At 39.7% G+C, this 16,853-nt stretch overlaps 1 protein-coding gene across 3 annotated transcripts in view; it reads right to left on the reverse strand.

Annotated features, from left to right (window-relative positions):
• Positions 1-16,853, reverse strand: part of esrrga (estrogen-related receptor gamma a) — a 136,976-nt gene that overhangs the window by 86,661 nt on the left and 33,462 nt on the right. For all 3 annotated transcript variants that reach the window (XM_088334774.1, XM_088334773.1, XM_088334775.1), the window contains exons 3-4: positions 12,039-12,463; positions 1,119-1,235 (exon numbers count right to left, since the gene is read on the reverse strand). In XM_088334774.1, the coding sequence (XP_088190900.1) occupies positions 1,119-1,235; positions 12,039-12,463 (542 nt within the window). The remainder of the gene's footprint in view (positions 1-1,118; positions 1,236-12,038; positions 12,464-16,853) is intronic.

Below are 16,853 nucleotides of genomic sequence, written 5' to 3' on the forward strand. Positions count from 1 at the left end.
ATATCTTCGCTACTCTCACCACACTGCTTCATTACACCTACACACCACATTAAGCTCAATTGCTGGATACAGGAAGCAACATGAGGAAGCAGGGATTCCTTAATGTGTGGACAAAGATCTGATAGTAGCTGATCCTGCCATCCAATGATGATTTTGTACACTGAAATCATTTCAGGAGGCTTGATACTTACCGATGAGCTGTGCCAAAGCCTTTATAATATTCGTTTATAAAAACAACAACAAAAGACAAATGTTTACATTTTGGCACCCAGGGCTAATGCTTCTGAATACGTATTTATACGTTATGGCACTAGGACTTCTTTAAACCCGGCCATCACCTCTTTGACCTACTGCGGTTCCCTTGAAACGGATGTCGGCAACCACTGGGCTACGGACCGGTATTGGGCAATGGGACGTTAGGAACCAGGCCACACAAAAATAAACATACCTTGCCTTATTTTTTGCTTATATCATATCGATTGTTGTATACACGCATGTTATAACAAAGTTTGTTGTTTTGTTAAGGTTTTACAGTAGTATATCACTGTAATTGAGCAATGATTGGCCAGTCGACAAATATCACTGACGTTTGCTTAGCAATGGGAACCCCAATCGCGGCAGTGAGCCAGTCGCGTTTGTACAGTCAGAAATTAAACTGGTCCGCAGGGTCCAGAAAAAGTTGCAGGCCACAGCCTTAAAACAAAGACAAATAGGCTCAGAGAGTTTCTTCCCCAGGGCCATTACCACCCTAAATAAGCGCACAAGACTGTAAAATATATATCTTGCCTATGTGTAGAAAAACGGGGTTTCTTATCCTACTCATTGACTTATTTTGAAATTTTGTTGCCACCAAATGTTGTTGCACTACTTTACGTTACACTTACAACTTACTCTATTCTCCAAGGAATACATGTTAAATACTTTTGTTGGTTTACATTTGAATTTTTTTTCCGTTTTAAGACTTACTTGGAGTGACATGTCTAATCTATCCAAGACCAAACGGACGGTTGTAATTTTAATTGTATTCTGTTTTCTCTGTTATTGAATGCAACATTGTTACCACCACTGGAATGCCGAGTGACCACGGAGTAAGATTAGGAAGAGACCTTTTCCCTTACCCTCCCTCAGCATGCCCACAGTCAGACACTTCATGAAGCGGCAGGCCTGGCACGATTTGCGTCTCCTCTTGGTGATCTCGCATTCGTTGGTGGCCGGACAGCTATATTCAATGTTGCCTGCGGAGGGGAGCACAAAGAATGTCAATCCCTGTCTTGCAGGAATATTTTTGTATTAAAATATATACCAGGGGGTCGGGAACCTATGGCTGGCGAGCCATACATGGCTCTTTTCATACATTTTTGTACATATGGCTCTAAGATAGCCATCCATTTTCTCAGCTTATCGGGTCGCGTGGGCAGCAGGGAAAAACATCAATTAATCCATCTTCCGCACCGCTTATCATAACTAGGGTTGTGGGGGCGCTGGAGCCCATCTCAGCTATCTTTGGGAAGTGGGCAGGGGACACTCTGAATTGGTTGCCTGCCAGTCACAGGGTACAGTGTTTTAAATTTCAACAGATTCAACATGTTTCTCTAAGAAAACAACAAAACGATAATTATGAGAAAAACTATTTCATATTGCAGATATAAGTATGTTTTCCTTATTTTGGTTAGTATATCCATATATATATATATATATATATATATATATATATATATATATATATATATATATATATATATATATATATATATATATATATATATATATATATATATAAATGCTATTTAAATATTAACATTTTTGTAATTTCAGGAGGGAAAAAAGATATCTGCCATATCAGAATATATGCCCGTTTTAAGGACGGTTAAATTATTTTAGTATTATTAAATTAGCTAAAATATATATACAATGGGTTAAAAAACATAATAAAAGAAGAAAATAAATACTTAAATCAGTAAGATGATTTACTAATAGACTTATATAATCATTTTTGTTTATTAAGAAAAACATAACTTATTAAGATTGTAAATAACTCTGTAATCACCCAATAAAACAATTTACAATATGTATTCACATTCAAATACTGTACTTAAATACACAGTTAGCAAGCTAACTAGCTATCTTGATTCCGTTTTATACTAGTTATCTACTTTAGCGACATAATCGTTCATTTTTAGAGGTAAAATAAAGCGTACTTGTAAACATGTATACTAATAAGTATTATAAATTAACCACACCAAATCGAACCTAATTGCTGCCTTTTAAGTGCTCTTTCCAATTGGAGAGTAAGCTCATGTGTCTCCCTGTGAAACAGTGATTACTATTGACTGCTGCTGCGGAGAGGATGTTTTCTCATTACTCCACTGATTAAGGGGGCTAGTTAGCTTGGGGAAAAAAGGCTAAATGCACAAACTGGTCTTAATGGCTAACAAGACTCTTGTTAATTGGCCATGTTAGTGAAAAGTAACTGGCTAAACATTCAAAGCGCCGGGGAAACCTAATAGACGCTGCTAATGGGACAGGTTAGCCCGCGATGAGGAAGATGCCGATGGAGCACATTAATTCAGCAATTACTTCACGTTAAGGCTAGATGGACTAATAACTGTAGTCTGTAATGGGCCTCGTTAGAAACTAAACGAATAAGTGCGCTAAAGAGACACTTACAGCTGGTGATTTTCAGCACCTTGACTCGAAACTAGTTTGCATGAAGGATGTTATTGAGGTAAATATGTTATGCTGGCGTCTATCAGTAGGAGGATGAGATCCTTCACGGGCTAAAATAAATAAACAAGCACAGTGGGTGTTACAGCTCCAAGGGGGCGTCTTTGGTTCTACCAATAGCGTGCCGTGAGGACCTGAAAGGCCCTTTCTCCTGGCTTGAAAAATATTTGAATCGTGTGATGCTAATTATATTTTGTCCATCAATACTGGTTGATTAATGACTTATGCTGTTGTTTGTGCATTTCCTAAATAAAGCCACAAATGATAGTAAACATACTGTACAAGACAGTAATTCCAAATGGCCTGTCAGAATCCTTTCATTCCTTCACCCCTGCTTCATCCAGATGTGTGTTTTTATGATTAAGCATTTAACCAATCACATCACAGGATTTCTTGTAGCTCGACGCAGAAATCTGCCCATAGGCCTGCAATACTTCATGTGCAGGCATCCTCGCAGCAGGTATCTGTTCATCGGTGTGCTTTACCGCGTGAGTCACTTCCACACAAAACATATAATTGAATGGATTTAAGAAATGTGGTTCGCACAGCCTCATTCCAACACACAATTCCTTTAATTTACATGATGGTCGGTTGTTTGGACACTAATGATTTACAACATAAGTATTGGCATGTGTGCCGTAATATTTCTTACCAGTTCAGTTTCACTTCTTTGATACTGAGTGTGCACCTTTATCCATATGTCTTACTTTGAGTTTGAGAGTTGGAAGAGTAATTACGGATGAGTCTTATTGAATACATGTAAAATGATCAAAATGCTATATATGAACACATGTGGAACTTTACAAATTGGAAATGTTTATTTTATTTACGGCTATTTTTTTGTATATTGGACATTTACACTTGTCTATGGAGAATGTGCCTTACTGATTATTGTAAATTAAATTATATCATTGAATGGACTCAAGAATAGTGGTTCAGACAGCCTCAATTCAACACAAAATCTTTTTATTTTACATAAACTATGTGGCTGAGGCCTATGATGCTTTAAATCAATATTGATGTGTGGTTCCCGGGATAATCTGGGACCCATAACACAAGGGCTCCTTCCAAATGTGTGCTTTCATATCCAAGCATTTAGCCAATCAGGATTACGTGTTGCTATGCTCAGAAATCTTCCCATAGGCCTGCAATATTTTATGTGCAGGCATCCCCGCAGCACAACATAGCTCCAATATCGCTGAGTTCAGGCAATCAAATTCCGAATTGGTTCATTTGGTCCTGCATGAGGGCCTAGAGAAACGTTAAAGATTTTGCAAAGCGAGGGGTAGGTAATTCACCACTACATGAGCAAATACTACTATTGCGTTGATTTGATAGCATTCTTTCCAGCCCACGATGGCTGAAGGGGTTAGCAAAATTGATTTGGGTGCAGATTTACTGTCAAGCCATTTGTAACGTGGAATTTTCAAAAACTTATACCAGAAAAGCAACTTGAGAGACTTGACTTTCAGCATCAGCTTTGATGGTGATAGAAAAAAACTTTTTGACGGAACTGAAACGCACAAATATTCATCGACAGAGTAATCGAAAATATCTTGAGAAAAGACATTAGGGTGGATTTTGTGTTCAAATAAAACATACTTTTGGTGACTACAGTTTGGCTATGTTTATTAATTTAGAAATTTTATGAGGATATTATTCATGCTTCTTGATGTGTTGTAGCTGTAACAGCATTAAAGGTTTTATAATCATAAAATAGTTATTGATGGTTGGCTTGATTCAGACTAGTAATGATTATAAAAAACAGGCAAATAATGCAAAAAATAAACAAAAGAAAGAAAACTATAAAAAGAAAATGGAAAAAAAGAAAAAAAGAAAAAAATAATGTAACATCCAAAAAATGAATTAATATTTATGAAAAAAATCTATAATCCTCCTAAATTTTAGTAGCATTTGTTTTACCCTACCGCAAGATGTCGCTGCCTTGTGTAACTTTGACCTTTTTTAAAACAAAAACTTTAATGTTGATTTCGAGCAACTCAGACTCTCTGAAAAACACACAAGAAAAGGCTGATTAAATATATTGACTATTCAGTGCAACCACAAATAAAGTATGTATTACAAGAATAAACTTTACATATGTTATGTAAAACACATTGAAAGAAAAACACAGCAAACATAAATAAAACTATTCACAGACGAACCAAAAAATACAAAACAATTTTAACCTGTTTTATATTTAAATTGGAGATTGCAAGAGTATTTGGCAGAGGTGTAGAGATGATGGATAACTGGAACGGTGTGGCAGTTGTTGTTTGCAGATGACACAGTGCTTGTGGCTGATTCTGAAGAAACATTGAGAAGGTTGGTCATGGAGTTTGGAAGAGTATGTGATAGGCGTAAGTTATGTGTCAATGTTGGAAAGAGTAAGGTGATGAAATGTTCACGTGATGGAGCGGGCATGGCGTTAGAAATAAGGTTGCATGGACAGGTGCTGGAAGAAGTTGAAAGCTTTAGGTAATTGGATTGTGATGTGGCTGCAGTTGGTGGAATGGAGTGCGAGGTATTGCACAGAGTGAATCAAGGAAGCAAGATTTTGGGTGCTCTGAGGAGTGATGAGCAACAAGAGTATGAGTATGGATGTTAAGAGGGGACTGTATGAGAGTGTGATTGTGCCGACTGTGTTGTATTGTGCAGAGACTTGGAGCCTGAACGCAGATTTGAGAAGGAAATTAAATGTTTTTGAGATGAAGTGTTTGAGGAGTATGTTAGGAGTGACAAGATTGGATGGATTGAGAAATGAAATTGTGAGAGACAGAACTGGAGTAGTAGTGGAACTGAGCAAGCGTGTGGATAGGAGAGTACTCGGTTGGTTTGGACACATGGAGAGAATGGATGAGGAGCGAATGTTGAAGAGGATCTACAGAGCGGAAGTAAATGGAAGGAGACCAAGAGTAAGGCCGCAATTGACGTGGATGGATGGTGTTTAGGGTGGCAGTAGCTCAGGAGGGCGAGCGATCGTCTTAGGGTTAAGGGATCCCAGTTAAAATCCCGGCTTGTCCGTGTTACATGTCAAAGTGTCTTTGGGTAAGACACTGAACCCCCAATAAGCAGGTTAGTGCCTTACATGGCTGCACAGATCACGGCCGCTATTGGGAATCTGAAGCACATTGTAAAGCGCTTTGGGAAGTCATTGACTTGAAAAGCGCTATATAAATGCAGATCATTTCATTTCATTTCATGAGTACACTGCAGGAAAGAGGTCTAAATCTAGTGGAGGCTAGAGCTCTTGTTGGTGATAGGAATGAGTGGAGAGGTGTTGTAAAAGGATAGTGGGATGTTTGGACGCGTTCTAAGGGATTGGCAGGGCACCTGTATGATTTGGCAGGGGTAAACCAGTGAAAGCTGTCGGACCCTGCTGTTGAACAAAAGAGTGTGTTGTGTCACCCTCACCCAAGTTACATGGCCGCTTTCTTGTGTCCCGTTTCATCTGGAGAGACGAAAGCATGACCAATTTAGGTGCCGAGGTGCCTACCTTGTTTGGGTTTTTCGGCATTTGGGTTGGCCATGGTCCAAAAATGTTTGTGTGTGTTTTTTCCACTTTTATTTTCTTTATTATTGTATGTGTCTTGCTGTCGGTCACCCCTCTTGAGGGATAAGACCAAGGTAGATATATAGATAAATAACGTCAACAACACTGAATCCCTGGGGGAAAAAATGTGAAGTCGGTTTGTTGGTGAACAACACATCACTAGTTCGGAATGGCGTGAAGGCGTAGGAGTAAACTGCATGGTCCGCTACTGGGTTTTACGTGTATCCCCTTTCCTGGACATTGTAACTAGGCTCATGGAACCCAGTGAGTTTTCCATAATGCTTCTTTGTGTATCATGCAGACTGTCTCTGTCCGTGAAGGGTCTTATATGACCACCTCAAATCCACTGCAATTTCCTTTCAAATGTATGTGTCCACATGCTGCATAACAATTGAGCACCAATGTTCAGTGTTGTGTAACAAACGGGCTTGAGTCTATATTGTATTTGAAACAGTATGTATATTTTCTTAAAAATGCAAGAACTACAATGCAATTTTGCTTAAATCTTTGATTAGCTTTTCAAGTTGGAGCTCATTCAAACGTAGCTGAGGTTTGTTGCTACTAAGACCAGGAGTGTGCAACTATTGGGAGTGGCAGGCTGCATTGAGTTGGGCCAAGTGCCCGATCCTGGTGACCAAATCAATTGGACCCGTTATTGGGTGGGGGTGGTCATGAGGACATTGCATGAATGTGCTCATCTTACCCCTACCCCTCAGTTCATTTTGTTTTTATACGCATAAAAGCTGACGTCTTGATTTTAGTATTGTATTTTGAGTTTTAAATTTGGTATATATATGCAAGAAGGCTTGAAGAATTTAAAACAATGTAGGCCAGTGTATCAATTATTAGAAAAACTCTGGAACAAAAACTGCATAATGATACAATATCTCTTCAATACAAATTAATCTTTAACTTTGTCCATCTTTCATCTTCTCCATTTTGTTTGGTGGCCCTCTTCTCATTTCACTTCACCATCATTGGACACCCACACTCGCCTTTATGCATCCCCCTCTCTCAATAAGGGGGTGATAGATGCACGTTGTCAGGTGCTTCTGGACTGACGCCATTGAAACAGCAGCTGCCACAGCCACTTACTCCATGCTGTGATGCGCAAACAAACACAATCTTGTATACGTACATACAAAACACATCAAACACAAAGCCCATATCTACATGTCTGGCCACCATCCACCATTATTTTCATTGCAATATTTTTTATAAAAAAGCACATTCTCCTCCTCATCCCCATCTATTTCTTCGACTCCGTACTCTCCTCCCTGCCCAGCTGGATGTTTACTTATTTATTTATTTTTGGTGATTACCTGAGGCTTTATTGGCTAATGGCTTGAAACATACCAATATGGCACTGCCCATCTGAGCCTGGCCCCAATTTCAGCCAAAGCGCACAACATGGACACACACAACCGGCACATCAACACAGAACAACATGCACACCCGTACTCATGCAAGTCAACATGCATAGACAACTGTGTGCAAGACTTTGGCTGGTGTAATAGCCAATGATAAGGTCATGACCCATTTGCTCCAGGAGGTCAAGGACAGTCTGCAAGCCAAACTTAAGAACTGTATTAGTTAATTTAATTTAATGTAGTTAATTAGTTATAGTTACCCACTAAATCTTTCAAAATGTAATAGAGTTAGTAACTGAAGTACTAAAGCTAACGATGTACCGGGCAAAATACCTACTTCCTTACTTTAACAGGAAGTTGTAATGTATGTCAAAGAATTTGGGTTGTCAGCCCTCGTTCAGCTCCTTTCTTTCGGCGCTTTAGTAAATACTATGTTTGTAATCATTTTTTAACCATATGATAGTCCCTATTTTTAATGGAGACATGATCCCAAAAGACATGAAGTAAATAATTCTGCTGAAAACGGCATCAGTTTTGCGAGGGCATGCCGCCATTTGCATTCTGCAGGCAAAGTAATGCACCGCTCTTGATCGTTAGTAACGGTAACGGCGTTGTAACAGCATAAAAAATATTAAGTTAGATTACTACATGACTGAAAAAATAGCACCGTGACATAAAAGCGTTATTTATAATGATGTCATTCAAGACACTGAGGCCAAAGGCAAGGTGGCCAAAGGGCTGATTTTTATTTTTTTGGGTACACATTTATTTTATACTGAAGTCAACCTTTTGGGCCACATACAATCAATTTTATCCTTGGCCTCGGACCAGTAAAAAATTGATCATGGGTCGTAACTGGCCCTCGGGCCAGACTTTGGACATGCCTAGTATTCACGTTTTCTTCGGCTTCAAATCAAGTATATGAGGTAATTTGTAACTAGATAATTATCTTTAGGGTTAGTGTCAGAATGTAACGGAAATACTTTTTAAACAAACTAACCAGTAACGGTAACTAATTACTTTTTTTTTTTCAGTAACGCACCCAACACTGTTTGAGACAACGATGGACTAGCGGTGTCAAACGACATCGCTTCTTTTAAACATGATATGTTTATTATTATTATTATGTTATTATTCTTGTGTTGAAACAAGATCTTGGTGGAAGTGTACCTAATAAAGTGTCCATGACGTGATCCGTGACGTGATATGTGACCGTAGCACCATGCATGCAACATGCATCTACAGCAAAGGAAGGGCTGAGATTACAAGTAGAGTGAAAATAATGGAATGAGAGCGCGGGGCACACACAAGGTCACGCTGCCAAATAAGCACGGTTGTCATATCTATACAGTGGCGGCGCGCTTGTGTTTAATCTGTAAGCGAGTCCTCACCTATTGAACTTTTAACAAGCTCTCTAAATGAAAGGGGCCACGTGGACAGTTAAGACAGGGCAGCAATCACAGATGAATTAGGGGTCAAAGTAGCAGGCGGGGTGATTACAAGACCATGTGTGCGTGAGTGGTGGGTGTGCATGACAGGCTATTTATGGTGGGGGGGGTTGTGTGTTTATCTCGACATGCGTGGGGCCCAATCTCTTTGTCGGGCACGGACCATGGCCTGATCTCATCCCATAATAAACACATACAGGTCATCTGCACGGTAGTGAGCATCTATTGGATATAAGACCTCTATTCTCCCCTCTGTGTCTTGCACCTCCTCGTTTGGCCAGTCTCTCTAGGGTTTTACTGGGAAAGCTGCTTATCAGAAGCAAGAGAAAGCAGTGACAGATAGGTGGATGGATGGGAGGCCAGATAGATGAATCCTGTTTGATATGACTGACTGAGTTGGTAGATCAATGACGGCCAGACTGCTGACTGCTTGGAAACAGAGTTTTCCCGTCTATGAGATGACACACATGCTGACCTGACAGGCCGATTAGTTCTTACAACTAATCGTGTTAAAATGAGAGCAGGCACCACCTTGGCCTATCAAACAAAAAATAAATGAATGGATTTAAACCTAATGAATATAAAGGGTGTTCCAAAAGTCTTCATTTTGACATTTTATATCCAGGCAAATGTTTAGGATATAGAAACACACTTGGTAAATTCAGAAAACTTCCAATCACAATTTTTACTTGAAATGTTCAAAATTGTTTAATGTGAGCACCAATGGTCAGACGACACGCATCAAGTAGATTGTCTAATACTTGCCAAATGCGTTCCAATATTGCATTATCGATGGTTGCAACAACATCTGTTATTCAAGCCAAGTGAAGTCAAGTCATGTTAATTTGTGTAGCCCTAATAATCATCCACATATCTTAGAATAGGGGGAACATAGACCCATCCTTACACAAATCCTCACGAAAATAAATCGCATGGTGTGAGATCTTGAAACCTGGGTAGCCAGGACATGAGATCGTAATGTCGGGGTAGATGTTGCAACCATCGACAATGTAATGCTACGACAAGTTTGGCAAGAATTTGAATACCGGCTTGATGTGTGTTGTGTGACCAATGTCACACGGATCGAACATATTTGAACATTGCTAGTAAAAAATTGTGATTACAAACTTTCTAAATTTACGCCTTGGGTTTTTATATCCTTACAGGTTTCTGAGGTATTTAATGTCAAAATGTGTCCAATATTTTTGGAACACCTGTATTACATTTTTTTTTCTGTATAATGAGAAAAACCTCATCGGAATTCATCTTTTGGTGGTAAATACAATAGGAACATTTTTATAGTTACAATTTTGTGTTTTATGGAGTACTTCACATACCTTAGTATCGATTTTTTTTTCAATTTGTTTTTTAGTTCATATTCTAAGGACTTTCAATTTAAATAACCGATTCACATCTTCAAAAAATAAATATACTGTATAAAAACTGAAAATTCCAATCCCCATCCAATGTATTTTCAATGGTTTTGTAAATGATTTGTAGCTTAAAACAAAGCTACCAATGCTTTGCATTTAAGTCAATTTCACTAATTAAGTTCTAGCATTGACCTCATCACCAATGAAGACAAAGTGTGGCTCCACTGTATATACTGTACATGAGCATTGTTTTTAAAATGGTTCACCTTTCTAGGGCCCCCAGTACAATATAGTTGTCAGAACCCGGACAGATGGTAGACCCAAACGTGTAACGTTTTCACACCAAGCTTTATTTTACCGAAACAGGCCTGTCATGTGTGGGAACACAAACGCCAGCGATTCGGCAATCGCTGGGAAGAAGAAGTGAGACAAAGAAGTCAGGCGCGGTAAAACAGGAAGCCAGGGGCAGACGAGGTCGAGCCGGAGAGGACAGACGGGATCGATACCAGATACTGAATACACGAGCAGGATACCGGAAAGATGGGATCAATATTTGATACAGGATGCACGAGCAAGATACCGGATAGGACGGGACAGACGGGATCAATACCGGATACAGGATGCACGAGCAAGATACCGGACAGGACAGAACAGACGGGATCGATACCGGATACAGGATGAATGAGCAAGATACCGGACAGGAGGGGACAGACGGGATCAATACCAGATACTGGATGCATGAGCAAGGTACCGGACAGTACCGGAGAGACGGGATCGATACCAGATGCTGGATGCACGAGTAGGGTACAGAACAGGACAGACGGGGTCGATATCGGATACTGGATACACGAGCAGGATAAAAACAGGACAGACGGGATCGATACCGGATACTGGATATACGAGCAATATACCGGACAGGATGGGACAGACGGGATCAATACCGGATACTGGATGGTATATAAAAATATAAATTATGAAAAATGAAATCGCTGGTCAGTCTTTATGATAGTTTCTTGGCCACAGTCAAGAGTAAGTGAGAGGACAATAGCAGGTCCAAATATATGCAAACCCACCTGAAGATATAACAAGAGTGGCACGAAGGATTAGTGAGCGTAATTCCCGCTACCCAGCTCATCATGTGGATTACCGCTCAATCCCTTCTCTCCTCTCCTCCTAAACTGAAGTCCTCACCCCTTGACATGACCTGTGGCCACGGTGTGGCTCAATATGATGGCCGAGACAACATTGTTGCTGATGTGTATTAAAGGTTAGATCTAGCAATGCAAATACTACCCGGGAATTGCTTTTAACACTGAACGTCAAGGTTGCAGGTGCACATGGGGCGGGTCTGTTCTATGCTTGAATTCAGAAAGATGCTTGCAATATAGTGGTACGGAGAGATAAAGTGAGAGGGTAAGGGAATATTTCTAACATGAAACTGTTTCAAAACACATTAGGACTAAAACTGTATCTTGTGGGACGTCACTGTAAGATCCGGTCATAGACTGAATACTCACTTTAACATCGTTCCCAGAGACTAGATACATTTATTTTCAGAGTGGAGACCAACCTTGAATGGTGCGTTTGAAGAAGGCCTTGCAGGCCTCGCACGACGCCACACCATAGTGGTAGCCGGAGGCAATGTCCCCGCACACCAGGCACAACCTCTTGGGCATGGAGTTCAACATGTACTCGCACTTGATCTGTGAATCTTCGCCAATCGTCGACGAACAGTCCTCGTAACGCTTTGATCCTGGGCCGCCGGCAGGACCCAGAGGCCCTGCTCCGGAGCCGTAGAGACTCGGGGAGTCCAAACCGTTGGGGTGGCCGTTCATAGTGGACGAATAGGAGCCGGATGCGTCGCTGGAACCACCGGGGGAATGGTGGTTTAGACTATCGGTCAGGGAGGCGGGACTGGATGGCTCGGTTTTTATATACGAGGACGGACAGTTTGACTCTAGGTGGCGTTCCTTACTGGACATTCTGCAGAGAAGCCTGTGGGATCGAGACAGAAACAAAAAAGGGGAAATTATAAAAGAAGGTAGGACAGATTTGATTCCTTTATTAAATGTGTTAACAGAGATCTAACACTAAGTCAAAATCAATACTGAGGTTTGACGGTCTTTTTTACGATGCAAGTAAATGATTGCCAAAAAATGACACCATATTTTGTACAGAAGAGGATGACAATCATTTTGCCATATAACATGATAAAACAAGCTAATGCGCATAAGAAGATGAAAATACAGATGAAAATTATTTTTAGTTTTGAAGAAATTAATGCAATTGTGAATAAATTGGCAAGAAATTTGAACGTGCGCCTTATAACTCAGTGCGGCTTGTATACTGACTAAATAACAAATGCGTACTGGTAGATTACGATGTTTGTACAACTTTTGATCTGTTGAAATTTATCACTGAACACAATTGTATAACAATCGTGTCAATGGGGATCGAAGCCAGATAAAAGTGGTGAAAGAGCTGAACCTTAACCACCAGACCACTAATGGCAAGGGAAAATGCAATGGGTCTTATCTCATTATCACACTATTTCTAGTCACAGTACTAGATAAGAGTCTTAGTGAATGAAAAAAACAGAAAACAATTAAACATGGGTATAAAATTTTGTTTGACTTTTTTCAGCTAAGCATTGTAAGAGACAAATATTGTTGAATTTATTGACAACATAAACTATTAACACAATACCAACATAAAATTAAAGTCAAGTCAAGTCATGTTTATTTGTATAGCCCTTAATCAAGGAGTCTTAAAGGGCTAGACAGATCACAGATTATTGCAAACCACAAGCTATTATTACGTCTGATCTAAAACCTACATGAGGGCAAGGAAAAACTCAAAAACCTCCGCATGAGGAAAATGAAGAAACCTTGAGATAATCCCCATTATATATACATTATATATATATATATATATATATATATATATATATGTATATATATATATATATATATATATATATATATATATATATATATATATATATATATATATATATATATATATATATATATATATATATATATATATATATATATATATTCTTAGTAATATGGGAGGAAACCGGAGCGCCCCGAGCAAACCCACACAGCTTTAAAGAAGCAAAGATATACCCCAAATGTGTTGTTTGGACAAATAATTAAAATTCAAAGGGGCCTAGGACCAATCCCGTAATTGATTAATTAATTGATTCGGGGTCATGTCGCTCTGCTTATGTATGCTTCCTCACAGGCAACAAAGCTCTTAAAAATCCATCAGTTGTTGCGCCGTTATCCCCTCTCTCATTTATTTGACAGAGAGAACGTCGGAAGCCAAAGACAGAAAAAGGAAAACCGAACCACTGAGGGCAGCCCGCCTAGGACAGAGCAGCAGGGAGGCGTGTGGCCTATCACAATAACAAACACATACGGAAAGCGCATGAGCATGCTTGAGGCCGGTCGCTCATCCGTCACTCGCCAGTCAATAGGCGCTTGTTCAACATGAAGGTAATCAGTAAGCAGCCCCTTTGCTGCTCCATCATCACATAGACAGCCACACAGGCACACAACACGCAATAACACCCCTACAAATCTACACCGGTGAATAATTTAGGGCTTGCAGAAAAAACATATTTCCATTGTTGATCAAATTGTTTCCCTTTTCTTTTCTTGTACAAGTCCCCTTTTACATACTCGACTAAGGAGTGTTGTTAATGCCAATTGTAATTAACAACTTTCTTTTTGCTGTCTATATCTTCCCGATCCTTTGTCCAGTTTACAATCTTTCTGCTGTTTCCCTATCACCTCCTATTCACCGCCATCTATCTCTTTCTCTTGGTCTTTGCATTGCCACCCTCTTTCTCTCACTCTGCCACTAAACCTCGCCCTTCTTTCCCTTCCCTCGCTCTTCATTGTTAGCGGCGGAACGCACAAAAGGGGTTTTTAATTAAGGCAGGATGCTGCTAAACGAGGGGCTTCTAAAGTCCAGTCGGCCAGTAAAAGATCCCCGTTCTACTGGGACCCATAAAAGACAGACAGCGTCTTCACGAAGAATGGGCTGCCTGGGAGAAGGAAGGCCCAGGAGGGGGTTGGGGCCAGGGAACGGATCCAGAGCAGGAAATCAGGTAGGCTGACTGACAAGCAAAGAGGAAAACGGACAATATCAGGAAGGACATTTAGCGGTTTGGAATTTGACCCAATATCTAATGTAAATGATAAAATTGTCGAGGGACTAGTGTATACAAAAGGGGTCGGGAGCCTATGGCTCACGAACCATATGTGGCTCTTTTCACGAGAACATTTGGCTCAGAGATAAAATGGAACGTGCACAGTTAATTACTTCATTGACCCCTGCGAAGCCTACTGAAGCCTAAATGAAATAACAAGTAGGTGCATATGAGCATTTAAGGTTTGCTCCAGTATATATAGGGCGAAATCTCAACTGCAGTTTACAGTCAATGGTTCACACCAACATACCCTGTTTTGGTTGTACATCGCTAAAGAATCCTTTACATGGAAGCTCGTTAAAGAACCTATGTTTATTGTTATGTCACTTTACTATGACATAACAATAAACATAGGTTCTATAACAAACTATAAACGATGAGCGGTGGGAATGGGCAGAGGTATAGGCACAGTGAGGGCACAGTGCAGTTCTTCCCCTTGTCCAGTGCCGTCTGCAATGAAGGTAAATACGCTGGCATTCTCCTTTGCAATATTTTGTGACATTTTTACAAAAGACTATGCTTGCACCTTGTTTTGAAACCATTACTTCGGACAAAAATTAGGGCTCTTTGGGTCAAAAAGGTTCCCGACCCCCACTTATATCTGATTATCTGTCATTGGTGATTTTAAACGCAGCTAACCTTTAAACAGATGAAAACACACACTTAAAACAAATGACTCAAAAAAAACTACATGTTGGCTCCAAAATTGGCCAACCCGCTACTTGGAACAAACCACCTCAGGCTGTTCTGTACAAAAAGACACAATTATTTGGATTCTTTTAATATGCATATTTTTACAACTATACGGCGCAATAAAAGTATTACTTCTTCAACATGTGTGAAACACCCATTAGTGCGGTGCACCCTGTGTGTGTGTGTGTTGTTGCAAGGAGGCCGTAGTTGAAGGCACCATGAAAACGTGAAGGGGGAAGTGTCTGTGCTGATTCCAAATGAAACAACGAGTAGGTGCATATGTGCATTTTGAAGAATATCGTTGAGTACCACGTATCTATGCCTGTTTATCTCAAGCCCCGCTCATATCTGTCGCAATCGCCAACATTTACACTGATCAGCACACTGTCTTCTTTATCAGCTGTACAATTCAAATCTGGGGATGATCATGAAATAATTTCCCCCTCCCCCATTCCTCCTTCCTAATGTGTTCCACCCCAAACAGCTTTGCTAATTTCTTTGTACAGCCCTTAATCGCAACAAGTCTCAAAGGGCAATAAGGACTATTGACTATTATTACAAATTCCCTGACCTAAAACCCACAAAATATTCTAGGTGCGTTAGAAAAAAAAGCATAAGGGCTCTTTGAACTCAGTTAGGCATTGTTAACACATATTTAAAAGAGAAAACACTCTACTTTCACCTTTTTTAAATCACCTTAAACCGCAATCAAACTCAGTTTTGATCACTATTGTGACATTTTGTCAGAATTAGGATTAAGTTAAACTATGGTTGGAATTAGAATAGAATCAAATAAATGGATATAATCTTTATTATCATTGATAACAACATAGTGAAAATTATTTGCAACGATATGAGACATGGCACTCCAGGATGAACACGTAATAATGACCGAAAATATGAAAATAAATGTGTGGGTTTAGGCAAGCAGTTTCGATGGTTATTAAATGTATTGTGTGAATTTCTCCACTGGGATAAAAAACATATTTGATTCAAAACTAGGTGAAAAAAGAATGTTTTATTGAGTCCCATATAAAATAGCTTAGATCAGGTGTGTACAAACTTAAAGTGCCGGATTCGATTAACTGAAAATGTGGGAGGGCTGACTATTAAGCCTGGTATTTTTTGAACAGTCTTTAATGAATTCACCCTCCTTGAAAAGTTGCAGTGCTTCGCCATCAGTATCACAACCTCATAGCTCGCCTTTGTAGCATTTTCATTTGACTCGCAGGGTCTTGTGAAAAAGTGCTACTGTGTCGTTAAAACAGTGCCCTTCACCCTTTTACAGCGTTCATTTCCAAATAGCTTTATGTAGTCAGCATGTTTCGTCTGGAAGTGCTTCTTAATATTATATTATTCGACAATAGCCACAGTCTCTGGGCAAATAAGGCTGACGCAGTTGTTTCGGATTTCGGTGAAAACTTTTAATTTCAAATTTTCCTGGAATCGGCATCCCTCACAGTCCACTTT

Source organism: Urocampus carinirostris, chromosome 4 (genome assembly GCF_059441175.1).
Source record: "Urocampus carinirostris isolate Australia breed hairy pipefish chromosome 4, RoL_Ucar_1.0, whole genome shotgun sequence".
Lineage (NCBI taxonomy): Eukaryota > Metazoa > Chordata > Actinopteri > Syngnathiformes > Syngnathidae > Urocampus > Urocampus carinirostris.